Source organism: Molothrus ater, chromosome 12 (assembly GCF_012460135.2).
Source record: "Molothrus ater isolate BHLD 08-10-18 breed brown headed cowbird chromosome 12, BPBGC_Mater_1.1, whole genome shotgun sequence".
NCBI classification, from domain to species: Eukaryota; Metazoa; Chordata; class Aves; order Passeriformes; family Icteridae; genus Molothrus; species Molothrus ater.
Window position 1 is genome coordinate 2225791 of NC_050489.2, and position 24684 is coordinate 2250474.

At 44.4% G+C, this 24684-nt stretch overlaps 1 protein-coding gene across 1 annotated transcript in view; it reads left to right on the forward strand.

Moving 5' to 3' along the window:
* Positions 1-6235: 6235 nt before the first annotated feature.
* Positions 6236-24684, forward strand: part of LOC118691407 (transcription initiation factor TFIID subunit 4-like) — a 107083-nt gene continuing 88634 nt past the window's right edge. Inside the window, exons 1-2 of the mRNA XM_054516181.1 lie at positions 6236-7238; positions 11037-11209. Coding sequence (XP_054372156.1) covers positions 6236-7238; positions 11037-11209 — 1176 coding nt within the window. The remainder of the gene's footprint in view (positions 7239-11036; positions 11210-24684) is intronic.

Sequence of the window (24684 nt, forward strand, 5' to 3'; positions counted from 1 at the left end):
TCTTCCCTCACAGCGCCCCCCCCCCGCCCGGCCCGCCAGGTGCATGCCGGGAGCGCGGCTACTCTCGCGAGAGCTGCGGACGCAGACGCTGACTTGGAGGCGGGGAACGTCGCGGAGCGGCGTCGGCGTTCCGCGCGCGACGGCGGGAGCGGAGCTTCGGCACTTCCCGGTCCAGCTCGGCTCTGTCCGACTCGGCTCTGTCCGACTCTGCCCGGTCCCGTTCGGCACCTCCCGGCCCAGCTCGGCTCTGTCCGACTCTGCCCGGCACCTCCCGGCCCAGCTCGGCTCTGTCCGGCTCTGCCCGGCACCTCCCGGCCCAGCTCGGCTCTGTCCGGCCCAGCTCGGCTCTGCCCGGCACCTCCCGGCCCAGTTCGGCTCTGTCCGGCCCAGCTCGGCGCCGCCTGGCCCTGTCCGGCCCGGCAGCCCCCAGCGCTCCCGGCCGGCGGTCCGGTGTCGTCGCCGGGCAGGTGACAGCAGCTTCGGTGGTTTTGGGTTTTTGGGGTGTTTGAGGGGCCCGGTCGCTGAACGGCAAATCCTGGGGACCCCGTGGGCAGGGGGAGCGCAGGAGCGGGGGCGTGACATCGGTTCTGTTTCACCGTGGTTCCCTTTTACTGTGCTGAGAGTCACATCCTGCAGCCAGCACTGAGCAACACAGTTGTTGATGAAATCTTGACCAAAGTGTGGGACTAACCCTGAAAAAACACCCTTTTAGTACAAGCAAACACACACAAGCACCTCATGATGTTGTGATTGCACTTGATTTGTGCACTTTAAATAAAAATCACAAATGAGGCTTCTGTGGGAGGCCACGACACCGACTCAGCCCCCTGGAACACACCACAACAAACACCAGCCTCTGAAAAGTGGCTTAGCTTTGGTTTCAGCAAGTGGACATTATCACATTGCAAAGATTCCCCAAGTGTTCTGTTCAGAAAAGGCCTTGAAATGCAATATCAAGCCAGACTTTCCAGAAGGGCCTGCAGGTGCCTAAGCAGGAGCCAGGCGGGGCTCCTGGAGGTTTGTGCCCCAGCTGAGCTGGCTGTAAAGCTCCCAGGAGGAGTGGAGTGCCCAGGGAGCTTTACTGGAATTGCTCCCAGCGTGTCCTGACCCACCTGAAAGATGGTGAAGCAAAGTGTAAATGACTGGATAGACCCTATCGAGTCTGTGAGACATCACTGTTGAAAATCTGCATTTGTAATTACTCAAAGTAAAGCTCCTGTTTAGAGAAATAACAAATATTCTGTTACAAGGAAAGGGGCTGGTCTGTGGCTGACTCCCAACCTCTGTTGGAGGAAGTGGAGAGGCTTGAAACAGTGTAGAGCATCAGCTACAGCCTGTGTTACACGGATTTCCTGAAGGGAAGGGAAGGGAAGGGAAAGAGGAAAGGAAAGAGGAAAGGAAAAAGGAAAGGAAAAAGAAAAGGGAAGGAAATTCTGCTGTACATCTTCCTAAGACTTCTCTCATCTCCCTCTCAAAACTGGAGTTGGTTTTTGTGGAAACAACCAGTTTAATGCCACAGTATTAGAAAAATGGACACTAAAATTTATTTCATAGCCAGGACTAGTTGCAGAACCATATGTCTACTTTCCATGCTACATTTATAGAATTAGGGTTCCAAGATCATGTAGATGGAAGAGGAAATAGAAATGGACATTTCTTTGAGCTTGGAACACAAGAGATGAGCATTTCAGAACAGAAATCAAATGGAAAACTGTCAGGGTTTATTTTTCACAGAATCCCAGGGTGGGTCAGGCTGGAAGGGCCCACGGGGGCTGCTCTGGTGGCACCTCCCTGCTCCAGCAGGGCCATCCCAGAGCCCAGGGCACAGCAGTGTGTCCATGTGGCTCTGCAGTACCCCCAGGCAGGAGCCTGCACAGCCTCTGTGCACCACCTGCTCAGGGCTGGGCACTGCCCAGGGCAGGAGCTCTGCCTCCTGGGCAGGGGCAGCTCCTGGGCTCAGGCCCTGCCCGTGGCTCTGGGGCCATGGCTGGGCCCGGAGCAGAGCCTGGGCCCTGCTCTGCCCCTCCCTGCACACGGGGACACCCAGGGCTGAGGGCCCCTCTCAGCTGTCCTTAGGCTGAACAGGCTTAACAGCCTTTTCTGAAACAACCTGTAAGTTTCTGGAAGAGAGAAGTTGGCCAGAATGAATAAGAAAAATAAAACAAAACCCAAAATAGACAAACAAAAAATCTGCACAAATCTCTAGGAATAGAAAACTACCCCCTTGAAACACTTAAGGGTTAAATTCTAACCCTCTTGATGACAAATATTCCTAAGTCTCACCATCAAGTCCTGCCTAGGTTATTAAACAAGTATTTACATTTTAACTTTACAACCTCCAAAATAAGCCATTTTTAAAATGAAATTCATTTGCAACCGAAGTACATTAAACTAAATTTAGACATATTCTGCCTTCCAAGGGAGGGATCCAGGTTTGGTGAAGGATCTAGAGCAGAAATCTCATGAAGACCAGCTGAGGGAGCTGGGCAGGGGCTGAGCCTGCAGCAAAGGAGGCTCAGGGGCCCTTGTGGCTCTGCACAGCTCCTGCCAGGAGGGCACAGCCGGGGGCTCGGGCTGTGCTCCAGGGAACAGGGACAGGAGCAGAGGGAACGGCCTCAAGCGATGCCAAAGGAGGTTCAGGTTGGACATTGGGAAACATTTCGTCATTGAAAGGGGCTCTCAGGCTGCCCAGGGCAGACTCCCAGTCCCTGGAGGGAAAATCATAAGGGTGTGGCACTTGGGGACATGGGTTAGTGGTGGCCTTGGCAGTGCTGAGGGAATCTTAGAGGTCTTTTATAACCCACTCCCATGCTATTCCTAGGACACCTCTTAGTACTCTAGTCATCTTCATGCTCTCCAGTTTTTGGAGTTTATAATTTCTATGGCATACTTAAAATGAGCAGCTAAAGGAATATTTTTATAGTGTAAAGTGAATTTCAATAACATAGATCAAGAGTTCTTCATTTTAAGATTTTGAGATAACTTCTTATCTGAATTGGTAGGTAACATCTTGATATTAAATTTAAACTTAAGATGGTTAAATTGTATCTTTGAAGGCACTGAAAGTGTGTATTTAAGAGAAACCCACAACACATAAGCAGGAAAATAGTGCTCCTTTCTAAGCACTTGTAGAAGACAATGGATTACTTGTCCCCATGCCCTGTTCTCACTCCATGCAGCTGAACAGGGCAGGGGGACTTTGCTGTTATTAATATTTAATGTTTGTGAGTTATTGATCACAAACTTGGGCTGTGAGCAGGGCACAGGTCTGAGCAGTGCTGGGAACTGAAGAGCAGCTCAACAAGTTCTGAGGTGGATTTTCTTTACAGGCAATTTTGAAACCATGGTTGGAAGTTCACTTTTCTAAAGACCATTCTCTGCCTCAAACAGAAAATAATTCAGGAAAGACTGTATCTTAAAAGATCAGATGAGATGAACACAATTTTTTTTTTTGTATTCTGCACATATACAACTCCGAAAAATGAAAGAGCAACAAATATATTCAGGAATTGTTTTTGTGATGAAATGCATGAAAATATTTGGAAAATATTTTTATAGTAGAATGAATACAAAAGTTCACAGAGATTCTGTACTTTACTAGAAGTACTTTTCCCTATGTAAAATTCAAGCCCAAAGGCAGTTTCAGCAACAATTTTATAAACATTCTTAGTATATGCTCACCTCCTGACTTGAAAGAAGTCCAGTGTGAGTCAGTATATATCATGTTTTTTTAAATAAAACATTCTATTACACTTCCTTACCCTGTGTGTTTATATATCTAAAATGGCTCAATTTGAAAGGGCTGGGAAGAAATACAAATTAATGTTTTACAGATTATCCACGCACAAATGTACATTCAAATTGTAATACTTGCCATTTTCTCTGTCCAGTCAGGAGATAACTTTTAGCTTCTAAAGTTACAAAGCAATTGAGTTTTTTCCAGGGTGGTTTTTATGGAAATAACCAGTTTAATGCCACAGTATTATAAAAATGGGCACTAAAATTTGTTTCATAATCAGGGCTAATTGCAGAATCATATGTCTAGTTTTCCATTCTCTTATGAAAACTCTGGGGATGGTTGCATGCAAATGAAGATTAGGAGCAACTAAGTGAGGACTGCATGGAATTTTCTCTGATAAAATCAATAAAGTCTGTGACTCAAAATAATATTGGATAGATTTCTATTTTTTCCAACCCAAATAATTATTCTTTATATTTGCACAATAGCAAATTGAATCGTAATATCTACCATGTTTTAATTAAACTTCCAGGTAGAAGCATTTGTTAAAAATCCAAATTTAATTTAGCTGTAGCACTCCACTAAAGCAATGCTCATTTTCTAAGCAAGGTTTTGATGTATAGATCTCTTGTGTACATTTAATGCTGCTTTTCATAAACACTGCTGTACTTTCCTATTCATGCCCTGCACCAGCTCCTGCTCATATCCCTGCCACGCCTTTGGAGCTTCAGTATTTTCACTGGCTATTTTCTTGGAGAAATATGCACTGGTTTAATTTCAGGAGACATTTAAACTTATCCTAATTAAACTGGTACAACCTATATTTAATGCATTTTCAAGGTGGTTTCTTTTGATGCATCATGAACTTGCTCCTAAAGGACAATCAGGAAGAACTACCCTGAATACAAACGTAACCTCCTTTGAGAGGAGACAGAGCAGCCAGGAGCAGGGGGAGCCCAGTGAGTCACACACGGTAGGACGGAGCACATGGAGCCAGGACTGGAGAGGAGCTGAGCCAGCCCCGCTCCTTCCCAGCAGAGCATGTGCAATGTCCTATCCACTGAGACACCTTTTGCAGTTTTTTGGAAACCCCTGAGAGATGACAACATGAGGAATGATTCACCACTTCAGAGCAGAGCAGCAGCTCCAGTACATCCCAGTTTGCAGGCTGGCACAGACAGATCAGGAACCCAAGCTGCTGCCAGGGTCACAAATCCATGGTTACCTCTTGTGTGTCATTCATACGGGAAAATGTTTTTATTCGCAGGGTCCTCTCGAAGACACTGTCATTAGCTAAAAACCCGATTGTGACGGTGTTCACAGGGTCTTAGGTTGAGGGAAGAGACGAGATTTGACTCCATGTTTCAGAAGATTGATTTATTATTTTATGATATATATTATATTAAAACTATACTAAAAGAATAGTAGAAAGCATTTCATCAGAAGGCTGGCTAACAATAGAATAAGGAATGATAACAAAAGCTTTTGTCTCGGACAGAGAGTCCGAGCCAGCTGACTGTGGTTGGCCATTAATTAGAAACAACCAACATGGGCCAATCCCAGATGCACCTGTTGCACTCCACAGCAGCAGATACATTGGTTACATTTTTTTCCTGAGGCCTCTCAGCTTCTCAGGAGGAAAAATCCTAAGGAAAGGATTTTTCATAAAAGATGTCTGCGACACCCGATGATTTAGGACCACTGTCTTTCTCTTAAGTTATTTCAGAGTGTGTGAGGAAGCGCTGCTGGGAAAAGGGCACAAAGGAGTGCGATAACAAAAGCGTTAACAGCAAAATTAACTACCTTGAATTTCCGCGAGGATGCCAAGGGAGCAGCACGCCAGGGCAGCTGCTCTAGCGATGCAAGAGCCTTATTTTTGTTTTCCAAATCTTCTGAAACAGCGTCCCCGTTAGGAAATTAATTGTATCACTGCAGCCATCCTGGTCTTGGCTGGGGCAGCAGCTGTGGATCTCGGTAACTGCAGAGCGGAGCAGTGACACCGTGAGCTGTGCGTGCCTTCGACTTTGGGACAGCTCTGCCCGCTTTGGGACAGCTCTGCCCGCTGCACATCCCGGCTTTGGGACAGCTCTCCCCGCTTTGGGCCAGCCGGGGCGGTTCGCTCGATTCTCCCGGCGGGACGGGACGGGCCCGCCGGCCGCCGCCGCCTCTGCGGACACCGGGCCCGGGGAGGGTGCTGCACATCCCGCGTCCGTCCCAGCGGCACCTCCCTGCACCCGCGGCTTCCCCAGGGGCATCGCCGCCCTCTCCCTGGGCGGCCGCACCCGCTGGGACGCTCGGGCGGTCCCGGTTCTGGGCGCGCTCCCGCCCGGGCTGTCCCGGACCCGGTCGCGGTGCCCGTTCTGGGCGCGCTCCCGCTCGGGCGGTCCCGGTCCCGCCCCGGGGCGGGGCGGAGGCGGCGGCCCCTCCCATGGTGCCCCGCGCGCGGCAGAGCCCCGCGCATGCGCAGAGCGCCGCCGGCTCCCAGCTCAGCGCAAGATGGCGGCGGGCGCGTCGGACCCACTGGAGGAGATGCTGCTCTTCTCCGAGGAGGTGGACGAGAAGGCGCTCAGCGACCTGGTGGGATCCTTGGAATCGCAGCTGGCCGGCGGCCGCGGCCCCGCCGAGCCGCCCCCGCCCAGGACCTCCGCCCCGTCCCAGCAGCCGCAGCAGGGGAGCCTGGCGGGGGGCAGCAGCCCCGGCCGGCAGCAGCACGGCCGCCCCGCGCCCCCTCCCGCGCCCGGGGCAGGGGAGGCGGCGGGGCGCCCCGGCAGCGCGGGGAGCCGAGCCCCCGCTCAGGGGCCTCTCCCGGCCCCGTCTCCCCCGGCGGCGGCGGCAGCGGCGGCGGGGAGGGGAGCGAGTGTAAACAGTAGTAGTGTGCAGCAATCACATGGAGCGGCTCCCGGCGGCGGCAGCCCCGCCGCTCCCGCCCCGCCGCAGCCCGCCGCCCCTGCCCAGCCTGTCAACAACCATGTGGCCGCTGCAGCCGCCGCCGCGCGGGACGCGGGGAGCCCCGGCCCCGGCCCCAGCCCGCCCGCCGCCGACGGCGCGCCCGGGGCCGCGGGTAGCGGCGGAGCGCCGGGAGCGGCCGAGGGCGCCGCCGCTGCCCCCACGCCGCGCCCCGGCCAGGCGGCGCCCAACGGGGAGGGCGCGGGGGCCCGGCCGGCCGCGGTGCCGCCCGTCAGCGGGCACGGCGGGGCCGCCGCCGCGCAGCCCCAGCCCGCGCCCGGCGCGCTGCCCGCGGTCACCGCGCTCGGCGCCTCCGCCAGCCCCGCGCCCGCACCGCCGGCCCCGGGCTCGGCCCCGCCGGCCCCAGCGGCCCCCGCCGCGCCCAAGCCCGCGGTCACCGCCAAGGCGGGCGCTGCCCTGCCCGCCGCCCCCCAGGCCGTGTCGCCGCGGCCCGCGCTGGGCGCTGCCCCCCGGATCATGGCCCCGCAGCTGATCGTGCGGCCCCCGCCGCAGACCACCATCCAGCTGCCGCCCGGCTTCACCATCCCGCCCGGTAAGTGCCGCGCTGCGCTCCCCGCCGCTCGCTCTCACCTTCTGCTCCTGGCCGAGGGCTCTCCTTTCCCCCAAAGCTGTCATGGCCCCGCTGCTCGGCGTGCTGGAAACCCAAGAAGAGGCACCTGTCTGAGGGCACCGTCTGATGAAGCGGCTGCCGCTAATTAGGGTGTAACTGGTATGGCTAATGCAGGGTAATTGCAGCTGCTGTCGGGTGAGTTACTGGTTTTGTCCTGGGGAGAGCGGCGGTCACGGTGAGTTACCCTGTGATGGTGCGGTTGGACAGCAGATAAAGAGCTGGAGTGGACGCTTAGGATAACTTTATATGTGTTTTAAAGGACTTCTGCTTTACACTTGATAGTCCTGAAAAGTTTTTCTGATAGAAGGAACGGTTTCTGCTCTGGACCAGGTGTTAAATGTGCGTAATCTAAAATTTATAATTTCACTAACTGTGATAATGTCATTGTTGTGTGAGGGTAGTCTTCACATCACCAGATTTTATTTCCAACTCTGAAGCAATCATGTCCTCTTTGTACTCCTCTAAGTTTTATAACTTGAATTACTAAAAATTTAAGTTCAGCAAGGTTGCTAGCTGACCAAGCCAGCATCCCTTCATCCTCACGATTCCTACTCTTAACCTATATATTGTTTCATGTGAAGGGTACTGTGGTCCCCTACTTAGATTTTCATATTGCAAAAACTTGGGTATCTTCATGTCTTCTTGATTTAGGAGCTGATTTAGCATTTAAGCTGGTTCTTTTTTTTTTCCTGTTAATATAAATAGCATAATAAGATGTGGATTTATTGATGTAGTCTGAAATAACTGAGTTCTTCCAACTTATTTCTTGAAATATTTGATATTTATTAGCTAAGTAGAGCAGCAATGTTATGATGTAGTTGTTTGCCTCTGAATGGATTTTCAGTAGTTGTGTATTTGGCCCTAGTTTATGAAAAATCCTCCAGAATCTGCTGCTCCAAACGTACAAATCTTGGTGGTTTTGTGAAGACCCAACTAACTTGAAACAGATAAGCTGCTGTCCAGACTGTGTGCCCTTAGCCTTTGCCTCCCTTTGTTAATCTGTTGAAGATTGCTCCATGCAATGATAACTGTGCATTGTAACTTTGCACACAGTTTCTGAAGTTCATTGTGTCAATACTTTGATCTGTTACTTTCAAACAGAAGAGGGAAAACTTAGCCTTGGAAACAGTCTGATGCAGGATTTAAGAATTGTTAAGGAAATAATACACTAGAAAGTTTGAATTCCAATTTGTTTTATTACAAGATAGTTGGAAATCCATTACATTTGCATAAACATGAAGATAGTATGTTCTAAAAGAAAATTATTCAAAAATACAATGTTACTTTTGAGTTTTTAACTTGTGGATCATTTATCATTAATCTGAAACTCCCATATAGCAAACTTCTATATAAAACAGAAATTTAGAATCAGTTTTTGAGAACAGGTTATTTTAACAGATAATGCTCCTAAGTTGTGCATTTCATCTTTATGTGACTGACAGGAAGGTAAAATTAATCTCATCATTTAACTGGCTTCTAACTTGCACCAGCTGCTCAGTAACAGGAATTTGTAGTCCTCCAAACCGAATTAAAATATAATGTTAACACATGAGCATTTATTCATTTATAGTAGTAATTCTGTCTGCAAATTTGATTGAGACTGTGTGGCACGTGTTTCAATTCGTTTGTCATTTCCACTCAGTTTTTCTTTATTCAGAATTAGGTTTAGAAAATGGGAAGGTAAATTAAGAACACACCTGTGAATCTGTGTAATGCAAATAGAACATGTATTTTTTAATGTGTGGTAGGCATTATCCTATGAGGATTTTTCTCTAAGGTTCACAGTCATGATCACAGAAGTGATAACCCGTTTGGCCAGTTGGCATATTCAGGTGTCCAGATGGTTTAGGAATGGCATATACCAAATACATCAGCTGCTTGCAGGATTTTCTGCAACTATAAACTGTGAAGCTTGGTGCTTAAATGGCTAATGGACCTTAAAAGTTACCTTTTAGATGAGTTTTTAATGAGTTTCTTTCAACTTTCTGTTTAAATTACTCTTGGCTTTGAAAGAGAGTTATTATTATGGCTTTTGGATGTGGTCCTTGCTGTAGCTCTGTATGCCTGTTACATTAAACTTGATTTCCATGAGTTTTTAGTTTATAGTGGCAGAAATTTGCCTTCTGTTTGTGTTTGTAGCAGGAAAGGTTGGCTGGCAGCACCCAACTCTGTGAGTGAGGGCTATTATGTGTGCTGCAGTTCTCTCATGTGTTCATCCCACAACTGGGATTTGGTTTTTCCATGTCAGACTGAAAGATTTTCTTGCTGTAGGGTTCTGAAATCTGTTATAAGAGTGTTTGAATTTCTTTATCCTCAGGGTATTGTACAAACTGTGTCCCTTTAGCAAGGTGTTTTAACTGGGAAGTTAACAATTAAATTGGATGTAAGCTGTTACCTTTAGAATTGGATATAAGATTTTACCTTCTTCATTTTCCTTTGAAAAGTTAAAAAAGTACATGAAGCAATTTGCACATAGAGGTAGGTTGTAGGAACAGTGTCTACTGACCCTGTTATCAGCAGACTGAAAGTGACTTCATATGTTTTTAGTTTTTGATTCTCTAGTAGTTGCAGACAAGATGATTTTCTGTTTATATGACCTGTTGTATCCTATGTAGGTTAAATTATTAAAATGTATTCTGGAACTAACTTGGAAGTTCTTTTGAATAGTCCGTCTGGAGAACTGCTTCTTAGTTCTGAGGGAACTATGAGAAGAACATTACATGCTTTGCAGTGACCTTGAATGTGTGAAACTCCAGGATGCGTGGACCACCTTAGCCATTGTCTCCCTTTTTCTGACCTGCTGCCTCCAAAACTTTGGGCACAGCTTGATGGCAATGGCTCTGTTGTGTAGCAGGCCTCTATTTGTGAGGTGTTTTACAAGAAAAGAATCTGAAAAAAATTATCCTTTACTTCCAGAAAGTGTTAGAAAACACTTGGCAATTTTCTGAGTTTTCTGCCCTGTGTGGTTGTGTGCTGAGGAGTTGTGTTGGCTCTCTGGGCCTAGCAGTGTTTGCTGTTGGTGTTTAAGCCACAGGTAGCGAGTGCCTCCCAAAGTGGTGATGCTGGGTAGGTACCAAAGGGATTAATCTGCTAATGCTCAGTGTTAAGTAAATCTCAGATGTTGTATACTCAGAAATGTGTCTGGGCAATATTTGCATGTCCCCTAGGCTGTTGTTTAGTAAAGCTCTCAGGTCTTTCTACAAGTCTTTTCTAGACTTTCTACAAATTTTAACATTATTTGTGGTATCTGGAAGAATAAGACTTGTAGAAAGTCTTGGTCCCTGGTCTGCATGTACTCAGTTGTGTTCCCAGCAGCTGCCTTGTCCTTCAAGTTTACTTTTAAAGAGTATTTATTTCTAATTTTGTTCTCCTGACCCTGACTAGACTGCTAGAAATCCCTGTCCCCCAAACACTCCAGTGGCTGCTTTTTTCATCACTGCTTTCCACAAACTGCAGTTGTTTCAATTCCAAACTGAATTGGGTCTGCTAGTGGGGGCTCCCTTTCTTTCTTCTTTGAAATACAATCAGGTGTTACATGAGAATCCCAAATGATGCGCTGCAGGGCAAGCTGTGCAGTGCCACAGGGCAAGCTGTGCAGTGCCACAGGGCAAGCTGTGCAGTGCCACAGGGCAAGCTGTGCAGTGCCATAGGTGCCCTTTGCTGTGCACTCTGTGCTCTCCTGCTCTGGCTGCTGTGCAGTGACTGTTCCTTTCCCCCCAGGGATGGTCCTGGTGCGCACGGACGCCGGGCAGCTCGTGATGGTGCCCCAGCAGGCCCTGGCCCAGGCTCAGATGCAGGCCCAGGTGCAGACACAGGGACAGGGTCCTGCCAACATGTCACCCAGGCTTTCTGTGCCCACAACTGGCCCTGTTTTTCGCCTGTCAACAGCTCAGGTATGTCTGCCTTGATTTACCTTTGGTGCATTATGTCTTACACATTATTACCTCATACGTTGCTGCAACTGTGCTTTCCTCCCCTTTTTGTTGTGAAAACAGGAAATACTTATTCAAATGCAGTTTATTTTAGGAGGCCTAGGATTTTTTTTTTTTTAATTTAAGGAAAAAATCTGCTTTAGAGAGTCTCCTAAAGCTCTGTTCAGGCTGAGAGATGATTGGAGGCTGCAGAGCTCAGTCTTAGTCTGGACTGTGTATCATGGTTTAATAAATGTCCCTTGCTGCTCTGAATCAGAGGCACTGTGATATCCCAGCATGCTGGATCCCAGGATAGCTAATTTCACTGGACATTAGAAAAGAGAAAGCCAATCACATTCTATCCAAGGATTTGCAATACATTTAAAATAACTTTTTAAATATACTTTATTCAAAAGAAATATTTGATTCTTCTAATTTGCTTCTGGGCCTGATCTACACTGAAAGTTTTTCCTGTGTTTTGAGTACATTTCCCTTTTTCTCGGGATTGATAGGATAGATTGCTTTCCTATCTCAAACTCATCAGTGGAATGTGTTGATTTGAACTTGGAGCTAATTTATTTTCTAGGGTTGATGTGGGGTGGTCTTGTGTTTTTTGGTTTGGTTTTGGCTTTTTTTTTTGGTGTGGGCTTTTTTGCCTTTTTTTTTTTAATTTCTTTGAAGGCTGCATTGGTTTAAAAGTTTGTAGAGAGGCAATTTACCCTGGGGCCATTTAGGGCTAGAACTGAGCTACTTTACTAAAATCTGGAGGCAAACATCTTTGGATCTTAGTGCAGGGCTGCTGTGCCATAGCAATAAGAGGCAGAGTTTAAGGCAGTTTTGCCTAAGGTCTGTGTTTGCAGAAGAGTTAAGTAAGTCTGTGTGGAAAGATGAAAAAGGTGCCTTTACAACTTTTTAGTTGTTGTAGAAGTTGCTTGAAATAAGTTCAGCAGGTATTTCCCAATATTTATCATTTCATTACTTTCCCTTTATATGCTTTTTGTATCACACTGTAACTGTATTTATAGTCTAAAAGATTTTTAAGTTTAATTCAAAAACAATAATAAACACTTCAGACAAGAAGTAAGCTGGAATAAATTTGGAAAACTGAAAATAGAAACACGAGGCAATCTGTAAACCACAGAGTAGCCAACTAGAATGTAAGTTTTAGAAGTGAGTGTTCCTATGAAGACTATAGCTCAGGGTGAAGAAAGACATAAATGAAAGCCTGGAAACACTTGGAAAAACTTTATGCTCTCAACAGAGAGGCAAGTGCAGTATTGGATGAAATTTGTTAAAGAACTCTTTGCAGAACAGGCAGCAATGTAATGTTAAATTTTGTGGTATCTGGAAGAATAAGACTTGTAGAAACCTTCAAAGAGAAATGTATTCCAGGAAAAATAAACACAGAGATAAGCCTGTGTTTGTTGACAGATTTATTTTTTTTACTAGGTTGATGACAACAAAATTGCAGCCAATTCCTGAATTTGTACATCTGCCTTTGGTTGTTGGGACTTTCTTTGAACAGTTTTTTACTTTCTTACTTTCCCAACAAAGAAGTGCAGTCACTTCTTTGGTAATTCCTACAAGCAGATGTTGGAGCAATGGCTCCTGAGACAAGTGCATAGAGTAAATGCAGAACAGGTGTGTGGTGGGACTGTACCAAGAATGGGATCTAAGTCTGTTAATTTTAGCTATTTTTCTTGTGTACTGTTAGTTTTTATGTGGCCAGTATTAATTAATAGTGAATTAAAATTCAACACGGAAGCATTCATAACAGATATTAACAAATTGTTTGTAGTTTGAAGATTTCTGAGGAATGATCTTTACTGCACATAGAAGGAAGTGTGCAGAAATGTAGATCAATATTAACAAATTGTTTGTAGTTTGGAGATTTCTGAGGAATAATCTTTACTGCACATAGAAGGAAGCGTGCAGAAATGTAGATCAATATTAACAAATTGTTTGTAGTTTGGAGATTTCTGAGGAATAATCTTTACTGCACATAGAAGGAAGTGTGCAGAAATGTAGATCCCTGCTTGGCTCTGGGCTCACTCTGGGCTTTGGGTCCCAAAGTCAGCCTCGAGATGTGTACATTGCACAGCAAGGGGAGATCATGTTGATCTCAGGCAGCTATTCTCTACTTGTATGAGGCAGTTAATGTTGCAGAAGTGGTGTAATCCTACTTGATGAATTTCTATAAAAATAAACCCGTGAGGACAGTGCATGTTCAGGTGTTTGTAGAGTCAGCTGGGATCTGTTCAGGTATTGGAAAGTTGTGTTTGTTTTGGGCAGGGTTCTGCCCAGATGGATGAACACCCACTGCACTGTAGGTGTTCTTTGCACTGCTCAGGACACAGGAAGCCAGCAAGGCCTTAGCAATGATCAATATCTTGAAGAGGCAAAAGTTGGATTATTTTAGTGTAGGGGGATTAGGAAATTGATATTGTAGCTTGTCAAGATTCAGCTCCTTTGAAAATCTTAGTGGTAGCTGCCCAAACTGTACTGCATCATTTCTGTATTTGTTGTAATTAACAGGGTTAAGAAATAATTAATATTACCCTTGGGAAATTTACATTGAATTTCCTTGACTCTGCACTTGATCTTCAGTCTTGTGTTTTATGTATGTTTGACCTTAGAGAGTTCTTTAAAAATTGTGGTTGACAGCCTCTTAAAACAAGATTGTAAAGATATAAATTCTAAAGATATATCTAATTGGAACTAGACATGAGACTTTTATTTGATTAGGTGGATGGTTTAAAACCAGAGACTGTTCACTGGTTTTCCAGATGAAATGTTCAGTGATAAATATTATGCTAAGGTTTTAGAAATGTCAGTTATTTGTTTGAGTAGTCATTATAATTAGTTGATTCAGGGATCAAGTTCTAAAATAAAGGAAATTGTGTGTACTGAAAAATAATTTTTTCAGGGAATTTTTAATTAAGCTGATTTTTTTGAGGATTTCTTTCTGGTTGTCAGAAAGCTGAATTCAGTGAATTAAAATTTCCAGAAGAAGTTTAAAGTTAATCAAAAATAATGTGCTAGGTTTTTATGTGTATAGAGCATCAGTGTTCAAGAGTCAGTGGTGTCCACTGTGACTGAAACACAGGAAAATTCTGGTGCCATTAGCTCAAGACAGACAGAATATAAACATTAATTGCCTGAATCCTGCAGAGTGTTCTATGAGATGGATGAACATGCCAGGCTATGAAGTTTTAACCTTTCTTTCTGATATTATTTTCTGGTATTTTACTGTATAGAGCTCAACATAATTACTGTAGCTTTATTCAGTTATTTTAAGATAGTTTTATTTGGATTAAAATGCAGAATGCTTAAATTTGTAGAGCTTAGCATTGTATTTTAGTCACTGAGTTTGCATTTTACCCTTCTTTTACCTATGTGGAAAGTCAGCACAGGGGAAACTTGCAGTCTGCCTTAAGGATTCTAGGAAATAATATCTTAGGAAGAATGTATCAGAAAAAGACATGGCCTTCATACTTTATGGGTATTAGGGTTACTGGTCTGCAGATTGTCCTAATTTTTAGCCTGTGTCAGGTGTCACAAGTTACTCAGCTAAGTGATTGTTTTCAGTGTTCATTTGCTTATACACTTTAAATAATTATTATGGTGAGAAAGTCTGTTGTGAGCTATACTAGATGTAAAATACAGGATATTAAATGCCAAAGAAATTGTAAAAGCTGGCTGTTACTTTTGGCAACTCATTAAGAAGTGTTGAGTGCTAACTGGAGAGCATAAAATGGATTTGGAATTACTCTTTTTAAAACCAGAAGAAGGAGTGTCTGAAAAACTCCCAAGTGTTCATCTAAATTTGAAAGCTCTTTGGTTCTTTCCCCTTGACAACTGTGTAATTTTTCCACTCTCAAAAAAGGAGTGGAAAATAAGGCAATATTTTAAATGTTCTGAAATAAGATCAACTTGACCAATATATACAGAGCTGTTCAGATTCTAACCCCCTTCTGCAGCCTGGGTACTACAGTAGGATTTTTCTTTCCATACCCAGGGCTGTCATTTGCTCACAGGTATTTTGGAGGAAAATGAACCAGATTTGCCCTGAAAATTCCTGTAACTTCAGCAGCTGGGCTGGTATCCAGGGTGTGAGGAAGGAGCCACCTTTCTCTGGGAGCCATGGAAGCTGCTGACACCAGGAAGGTGTAGTGTGTGTCCTGAGGAATTGGTGTGAGGCTGAAGTAAAGGCTTTCCTTAAAGGCAGTGGCTCTGTCCTTGCCTGTTCTGGTGGTGAAGGTTCAGAAGGGAAATCTCTGTATACAGCAGTACTTACCCTGTGGGGAATTTATAGAGCCACCCCTCTTCCCTTCCCAAGTTTAAAAGAAGGTGAGTTTGGATTGAAGTGCCAAAGACCAGAGTTCAGGAAGACTGAGATCCATAACTGCTGTTGATCCCACCCTGCTGTGTCCTGTGGGTTCAGTCCTGCCATGATGAATGCTTCAGCTGGGCACTCAAGGCACATGATGGAGTTGCCCAGCACACTTAAGTCTGATGTTTCTTATTCTTTTATTGCTTGGATTTGCTATTTAAGTTGTTTGACTTCTGCTGTTTACAGCATCTTTGTGTTGTGTTTTGCAACTTTCAGGAGTAGAGGCAGATGTAGAGCTTGGGTACACTTTTGTGTTAGATTCTTGGGAGAAGTGAGGCAAATCCATTTTGAAAGGAAGACTTGGGTTCTTCTTAGGTGGGGTGATCTTTGATTAGACATTTAGTTATGCTCCTCCTAATTGCTGCTGTGTAAAGCATGAATAAAATCTGATTGTTTCCATTCTTAGTGGGATTCTGGAAAACTGGCAGGTGGGGATAAGCACAGGCCTTGTAGGGAGAGTCTCAGCTGGGTCAGTGTGAGGCTGAGCTGGGAGCTGCTGGGGTTGGACATGTGTCCCAGGAGGGTGGGAGGATGGATGGATGGATGAGGGAGGATGGATGGATGAGGGAGGATGGATGGATGGATGAGGGAGGATGGATGGATGGATGGATGGATGGATGGATGGATGGATGGAGGGATGGATGGAGGGATGGATGGAGGGATGGATGGATGGATGATGGAGGGATGGATGGAGGGATGGATGGATGGATGAGGGAGGATGGATGGGGGAGGATGGATGGATGGGGGTGGATGGATGGATGAGGGATGGGAGGATGGATGAATGGATGGACAGATGGATAGATGGAGGAAGGATGGGTGGATGGATGGATGGAGGATGGATAACGGACGGATGGATGGACAGACGGCCGGACGGATGGATGGATAATGGATGGATGGATGAGGGAGGATGGACGGATGGATGGATAATGGATGGATGGATGAGGGAGGATGGACGGATGGATGGATAATGGATGGATGGATGGATGGATGGATGGATGGATGGATGGATGGATGGATGGATGGACAGACGGACGGCCGGCCAGATGGACAGATGGATGGATGGTGTCTGCAGCACACTCAGCCCAGAGGAGCACTGAAACACATCCAGGGAATCAGAGCCTGGCAGTAACAGCACTGCAGGCAGCAGTGACTGAGAGATGTGTTCAATATTTTAATGATCTTTTCCATTTACTGTGTTCCTGGTTTCTTTAAAATATTCAAGAAAAACATGAGTATGTGCAATTGTACCAAATAACAGTTTTAATTTAGTTTAAACTATAAGATTGCATAGGATTGTAATGGGAATGTTAATGGTTGGACTCACTGACCTTTGAGGCCTTTTCCAACCTAAATGAATCTACAATTCTGTGGCATTAACTACTCTTAGCTGCAGTTTTTCTCCAGTGTTTTGTTTTGTTTTGTTTGTTTTTTTGTTTAGAGAAAAATTGCAAAATGCTCAGGTATATTAAAAGTATTTTTCATATCAGTGCAGTTACAAGAGGCTTGTCTGGTTTTTTTTAATTGGTATCTCAGGGTTTTCATGGAAATAGTTGGTCTTCCCTGAGTATTATAATAATCTGTGGATGCATTAAAAAGTGCAAGTTTGTTGTATTGTGAAAGTGATAATGTGCATCTTTTGAAAAACATGATTTGGATGCTTTTGACTTAGCTGTGCATAATTTTAATTTAACTATTTTTTCTTTGTGATTTTAGTTTCCATTTACTTTTTCATTGACATTAATTCAAGTTGAATATTAATAATTTTTTAATGTTGCCAAAATTTTATCAGCTTTAGAATATTAGCTAAGGTACAGGATTTTTAGGAAACAAGTCATAATTGGTTGGAACTTAAATTGATCTTAGAAGAATTCTGCTCTGGATTCTTGCACTATGAGCAGCTCAAACAATGTGGGTTTGCTTGCTCTACTATATTCTTCAGAGATAATAAATAAATTCAGAAGTCTTTTAAAACTGGTTATTAGATCACATTAAATTTTTGCCTCCATATCTTGTTTTGAATTTTAGACTTGTGAAATTGTGAAAAATAGGGAGGTGCTGCCATCTAGTTTTCCTTTGCTGTGTTTCTTTTGTTTATCTGCATTTTTCATTTGTACACTTCATGGCTTTTCATGCCTTTGATGTGTTTTTTTTTACCGGCTTTCAATATCTTTATACCCAGGTGAGCTTACATTCATAACCAAATAGCAAAAAAAAAGTTGCTATTTCAAATTAATTTTAGTTGGAATTCATTTATGTTAGTGACAAAATTAAAGTGCTGCTATAAACTAATAATATAAAGTGAATATCATACAGGAAAGACCAATGTTTTCCTGGCCCACAGTGTTTTATTTTGGAATATCTGTTATTGGAGCTTCAGAGCAGGTGAAAGAGTGTATATTGGAGTTTTCATGGGACTGCTGCTGACAATGGATTTGGCTTCAGAGTTTACAAATGGTTTTGTTTCAAATTTGATTCAAAATGTGTTTTCCATTATTAATTTTTTTTGTATATTTTCAGTGATCAGAAAAGGCAGTTATGTGTGAAGTTTGATGGTTTAGTGTTTTGTTTTCATTGTCTAAACAGCCTGATATATATTTTTTTTAAGAAAATGACAGTTTTTTCTGGCTTTCTTTTTTCTTGCTTCAGGCATAACTTCTACTCTTTGAATTGGAATTCTATATAATGAATGCTGCTGTTGTGTTTTATGTGTTTTGATACTCACTTTTTGTTAAGTTTCACTTTGCCATCTCTTTTTAAAATGAGAGAAAATAAAGTTTTTTGTGGGTGTGCCAGGCAGTGCATGCCCTGCTCTGGCTGTGCCTGGCTTTTGCTGTGGAGCTCAGGCTGTGCTTCCCTTGGTGCTGAGGGCACTCTGAGCCTGCCTGATGGATCCCAAGCTGCTGCCCTTGCTAAATCAGAGCCTTGCAAATCTGAGATTGGTCTGGTCATACACTCATAATTGGATTTTCAGCACTGTTTATATTTTTATGGCAGCTTTGGTATTTTTTTCCTTACTTATTTATTAGTATTGACTCTTGTTTTTCTTTGTTTTCTTTCTGCTTTTCCAACAAATTCTTGTTTTTTCTCTTTGCAGAAATTTTAAGCAGACAGATAAATCTTTGTAGCTGCTAAGGTGCACTGCCATTGCCATCAGATAAACTAATCCATACTATTTCTTTTGTATTGATGATTTTTGGGCTTCTTTGCAGTGTTCTGGAGAACACATTTATGGTACTAGGGCAGGTCAGAGAGAGAGAGTAAGAAATGTGTGGTCCTTACTGTGCTTTAACCACAAAACTATTTCTTTCTTTTCCTTCACAATGAGTGATTCTTTTCTGTATTAAACAGACAATAGGTTTTCAGTACTTACAAATGATACTGTTTACATTTTTGTAGCATTGACCCAGCTCTAAAACTTAGAAATCACTCAAATGTTAGTGAGGCTGTAAATTTAAACATGCAGAGATTAGCAAGTGCTCTAAAGGAGGTTCCTGAGCACTGTCACAGTGGCTGCCATGTACCTATGCATGACCACATACTACTGTTATTTTTAATTTTTACTGTAGGCTGGACAGTCCCAATTAATGAAGATTTTGATAACATTTTTCCTCTGTGTAGTGGGTTGCTTCAGGCTTACTTGTTGCCCCCCTCTGCAGTGGGAATTAATAACCAAGCAGGTTTTTTTGTGAAGCTTATCCCTGTAACAACTTTCTCAACAGTGCAGTTAAGGGGATTACCAGCCTCCTTTTGTAGGTAGGAAATTGAGCCTAATTGTCTCTATTTTAAATATGGAATGAGAAATGCTGGTTAATTTATTGTGTTCAGTTACAGCCATGGCCACTCCTGGTCACAAACTCCACGTTTCAAGTGGGGCACTCCTATAAACATTGATTTAATACAGAAGAGTATTGATTACAATGCATTCATTATCTGTATTTGCAGGCAGCACTAAGAACTAGAGGCAGGAGTAGAATCCAACTGAAGTGACAAAAATCAGCTGGTTTTTAGTCACCAGATATTTTGGATGGACCCTAGTGATTGTAGGAGGAGCACAGCCACTTCACCTGAGCACAGAAGGTGCTTTGATGAGTATTTGCTTCAGCAGTAGGGGTTCTGGACTTCAGGTTTCTGAGGGTTTTCTTTTGTGGCCCCAAACTCCTCTGCCTGTCCTGTGTAATTGCTGCCAGTGTTTTCCTGCCCTGTTATCCCAAGGGGACACTGTGCACATGGGGAGCAGAGCAGCATCTCCTGCTTTGGGTTCTGATGCTCCACTCAGTGACACTGTGGTGGCAGTGAAGGTTCTGCCTCTGCTGTTAGAGATGCTGTTTCCAGTAATTTTCTGTAATTGTGCAAATATTAGGCTTTTAAAGGGATAATTCTTTGGGTCAGTTTTGCTGTATTTTTACTAGGCTGAAAAAAAATCAAATCTGATTAAAAAAATTTCTCTGCATTGAAGTGGCTGTTCATGTGAACTGGAACCAGACTTTCATTTTTGTCTTTCCTGACTCTGAGCTGAGTCTTCCTAGCTGAGAGGCAGTCAGTCAGCTTGGGGAGCTTCTCATGAACTCTTCAGAAGTTTCAGTCTCAGGAAGCAGAGTTTGCTGATGGGGAACAGTTAATGGATAAATAGCAGTTCAGGCTACAGCCATGCCTGGAGGAGAGACTGTATGAGTTAGTTATGAAAAATTATGTGGTGATTGAGCCTGGCTGGACACCTGGTGCCCACCAGAGGCTTTCCATCCCTGCCCTCCTCAGCTGGACGAGGAGTGAAAATGTAAGGAAAGTCTTGGGAGTCAGGATAGAGATCCCTCACCAGTTACTGACACAGCAAAACAGGCTGGACTGGGGGAATTAATTCATTACCAATCAAATCAGAGCTGGATAATGAGAAATAAAACCTCAATCTTTAAACACCTTCTCCCCACCCCTCCTTTCTTCCTGGGTTTAACTTTACTCCCAGCTTTCTCCACCTCTGCCCTGAGTGGTGCAGGGGGATGGGGAACGGGGGCTGTGCTCAGCTCATCCCAGGTTGTCTCTGCTGCTCCTTCCTCCTCAGGGCAAGGGCCCCTCACATCTTCCTGTGCTCCAGTGTGGGGTCCCTCCCACAGGGGACAGTGAGCTCCTTGAGCTTCTGCAGCCTGAGAGCTTCCCATGGGCTGCATCCTTCAGGAGCTGCTCCAGCCTGGTCCCTTCCCATGGGCTGCATCCTTCAGGAGCTGCTCCAGCCTGGTCCTTCCCATGGGTGCAGTCAGTCCTTCAGGAGCTGCTCCAGCCTGGTCCTTCCCATGGGTGCAGTCAGTCCTTCAGGAGCTGCTCCAGCCTGGTCCTTCCCATGGGTGCAGTCAGTCCTTCAGGAGCTGCTCCAGCCTGGTCCTTTCCATGGGTGCAGTCAGTCCTTCAGGATCTGCTCCAGCCCAGCTCTCCTGTGGGCTCACAGCTCCTGCCAGCAAAGCTGTTCCAGCTTGGGCTCCTCTCTCCACAGGTGCTGCCAGGAGCTGCTCCAGTGTGGGGTTCCTGGGGTCAGAGCCTCCTCCAGGCACCCCCTGCTCCTGTGTGGGGCCTGCAGGGGCTGCAGGGGGATCTGTGATCCCTGCTGTTCCCCAGGGCTGCAGGGGATGATCTCTGGTCCCTGCTGTTCCCCAGGGCTGCAGGGGATGATCTCTGGTCCCTGCTGTTCCCCAGGGCAGGGGGGGCTCAGCTGCCTCTCCCTGGGCTGCACCCCGGGCTCGGGGGAGCCTCAGCTCCAGCCCCTGGAGCAGCTCCTGCCCCTCCTGCCCTGCCCTGGGCTCTGCAGAGCTGCTCCTCTCACACATCCTCCCTGCTCTCAGCCAGCTGCAGTTCCAGGGGGGTTTCCTCCCCCTTCCCAAGTGTCCCCAGAGGTGCTGCTGCTGTCACTGAGGGGCCCAGCCTTGGCCAGGGGTGGGTCTGTCCTGGAGCCTCTGGAATTGGCTCTGCTGGACACAGGGGAAGCTCCTGGCAGCTTCCCCCAGCACCTAAACCTGGCCATGCCAGCCCAGTGCATGTGAGCTCCCAGATTTGACCTTTAGCTTGTGCTTCTGCCTGTGTCTGTGATCCCACTTCAGTTTCTTTGTTAAACAGTTCCCTTGATTGTTTGAGGCATCTCAGATGGCATCTTAGCATGGCTTGTTGAGTTTATGTCTTCTAGATTAATGATTAGAAATAAAATTGAATTTCATTTCAGATTTTGCAAATTTAATTATAACTTAAAGATCTCATGAAAATTGAGTTTTGCATAACAGTGAAGCCTGTATTGGAAGATGTAAAGAGGTGTCACAATCTGTATTGTGAAAAACTTGGCTTTTTTGTTAATGTTTGTTCTAATGTTATTGAGGTATTTTCTTCTTTTTAGTTGATAGTGGCCAAGTTTATTGACAGGAATGATCATGAAAAATGTATGGAACTTACTTGTCAAAAGTGAACTGTAGTGCAGAGCCTGTGCTGCTGGTACCTGCAGGGTTGGTCAGTAGATGGTTCTACAGTACAAAATGCAAGTTTTGCTCCCAAGGATTTGCATACTAACCTCTGACAGTTTGACTTCATTTGATAAAGCTGTGAATATGCAATGCAATCTCTAAAATTGGTGCAGTCCTGCCTTGGCAGTGACAAATAATCTTTGGTTCCTTTGATTGTTTTCTCCATATTCAAGGAATACACAAGGCTGCATTTGAAAAAGCAATTCACTTGAAGTACAGAGAAGCTTGTTTGTGCACAGCAGGTACAGTGGATTCTCTCCCAAGCTTTGCCTCCCTATTCATGTGCCCAGAGCTCTGGGGAGAAGGAAAGTAGAGATGTTGTCTAAGGACTGAATTTACAGGACACAGAGTTGTTCTGCACTGTGAACAATTCCAGTGGGCTCTGACAGCCTAAGTGGAAGTGACTCATTGCATCCTGAAATCAGAGTTTTACCTGTGTTACCTGGGCAGGCAGAACAACCCTTGGGACCCCCTCTCCCAGGCTGTCCCTCCTGGAATCCTCCTATTCCCTTTCCCTGGGCTGTGTGCACAGAGCCAGCTCAGTCTGGGTGCAGGTGCACCTCCAGTGTCCCCCTGGGCAGCAGCAGCAGCAGCAGCAGCTCATTGACTGCTCATTCACGGTCTGGCTTCCTGCCTGGCAGTGTCTGAGCACAGGGCAAAAGGCTCTGCAGTGTTACTTCCCTCTCTTTAGGGAATGTAAAAACATCTGATTTATCTTATAAAAAATAATAGTTATAGTTGAAAGTGTATTTCTTTCTAACTCTTCAGGTAATTTCAGAATTAAGTAGCATCCTACCAAACCTCAGCAGCTTTTCCTCAAGGAACACCATGAATTCTTTTAGATTCTTCCAGTAGGAACTTGACACTCTGGGTTGTGATTTTTTGTTAAAATAACGTTGATATTTTTTGTTTTCTCTTTGACATATTTCTCATGAGATCTGTTTACAGATTTCCTTCATAGAAAACACACCTTTTCTTTCTAAATAACTTTTATCAGTTCTCAAAGCATTCATGTTGGGAATCCTTTGAGTGTCTTCTGGCAACTTGTAGCTGTCACTTGAAGATCATTTCCATGGTATTTAAGAATTTCTCCAGGCTAGTTCCTTGTTATGTTTCTCATCCCTTCATTTCAGACTTACCTTTTTAACCCTTCTGAATTTTGGAACCATGTTAATAAACCATTGCATTGCTTTGTTTGCAGTTCTCTGGTGGTGAGGGATTTCTTCATATCCAGCACTTTAGTAGATTTTACTGCCATTTTCTATTAAAGGCTTTTGTCACTATTGATTTTTAAAACCAAGGGTGAATTTAGTTTTCAAGTTTCACAGTTTGCTGCTGAGGTTTGGCACATGGGAATACATTCTTAGTTGGGCGTTATAATAGTGAAAATTTATATTTTAATTATGTGCAGTTTTATTTTCAAGTATGCTCCTGTGATGAAAAATGGGCATTTATTTGCTGAGAAAAATTCTCTAGCTTGCAGTCTCCCTCTGTATGTGTGGATTTCTGGCTGCAGCTCTTGCCTGGAAGCTAGTAGCTGCCAGAAGTGCCCCTGGTTATCTGCTTTTTTCCTAAATCCTCACTTCTGGAAGCCCAGACTGATAAGGGGGCAGATATCACAGGCATGCTATGTTCTTAGGCTGGAAATTGATTATAAGCAAGTGAATTAGATCCACAAGATTCATATTTCAAATGCAGCACTCATTAGGTAGATATAATTTCATTCAACCAGTATTTTAAAATACTTGGTCATATTTATAATGAAGAAAAGAGGTGTAGGGTGTTTAAAACAGGAGAAGCTTTATGTGGTCCTTCTTACAAAAAAACAGATAATTCTGCCTCTTCATAATGATGCTGTTTATTGTCTCTAGGCTATCTCAGGATGGAAGGCATCCCTAGTCAAGATTTTAAAAATCTTGAAAGCTTTACAAACAAAAAAAGGGGTTTGTTCAGATGTCAGGTAGATTGATTTGATTTGTTTTCGTTCCTCCTTTTTCCCCCCAAGTACAGGAGATTGATATCCAGTAGATGATGTTGCTGGACTGATTTGTAAGGAATCCTTGGGGCTTTGAATGCCTGCCTGGGCTTCTGTTCCTTTTGGAGATATTTCAGAGTACACTAGGTGTTCTTTGGAGAAGTATTTTATGTAAGTTTAATAGACAATGTAAGAATCTAAAATAAGCAGTTCTTTATAAAATACGAATTTTAGAGACATATGAATTAAAATTTAAATCAAGGAAAACTGGTTTTATCTTGTGAGAACCAACATCAGCCATGATTTATTACTCTATCCACTTAGAAAAATTGTCTTTTTCAAGTGTGTGAATGCAAATCTTAATAAATGCAAGCTATAAGACACCAATGTGGCCTCCATTTTTAGTAATGTGTGGTTCTCATTTTGTCATGATTGCCATGTTGTGTGATGCATTTCGTTTATAATGGTATTTACCTTCCTGCAGAATTAAGTAACTTCTCTGGAGACATTTTTTAATTCCTAAATCTTGTCCTTTTGTAAGATGGCAAGAGATTTCAGTCTTGCAATGAAAGTAAATCACAAAATAAGTAATATG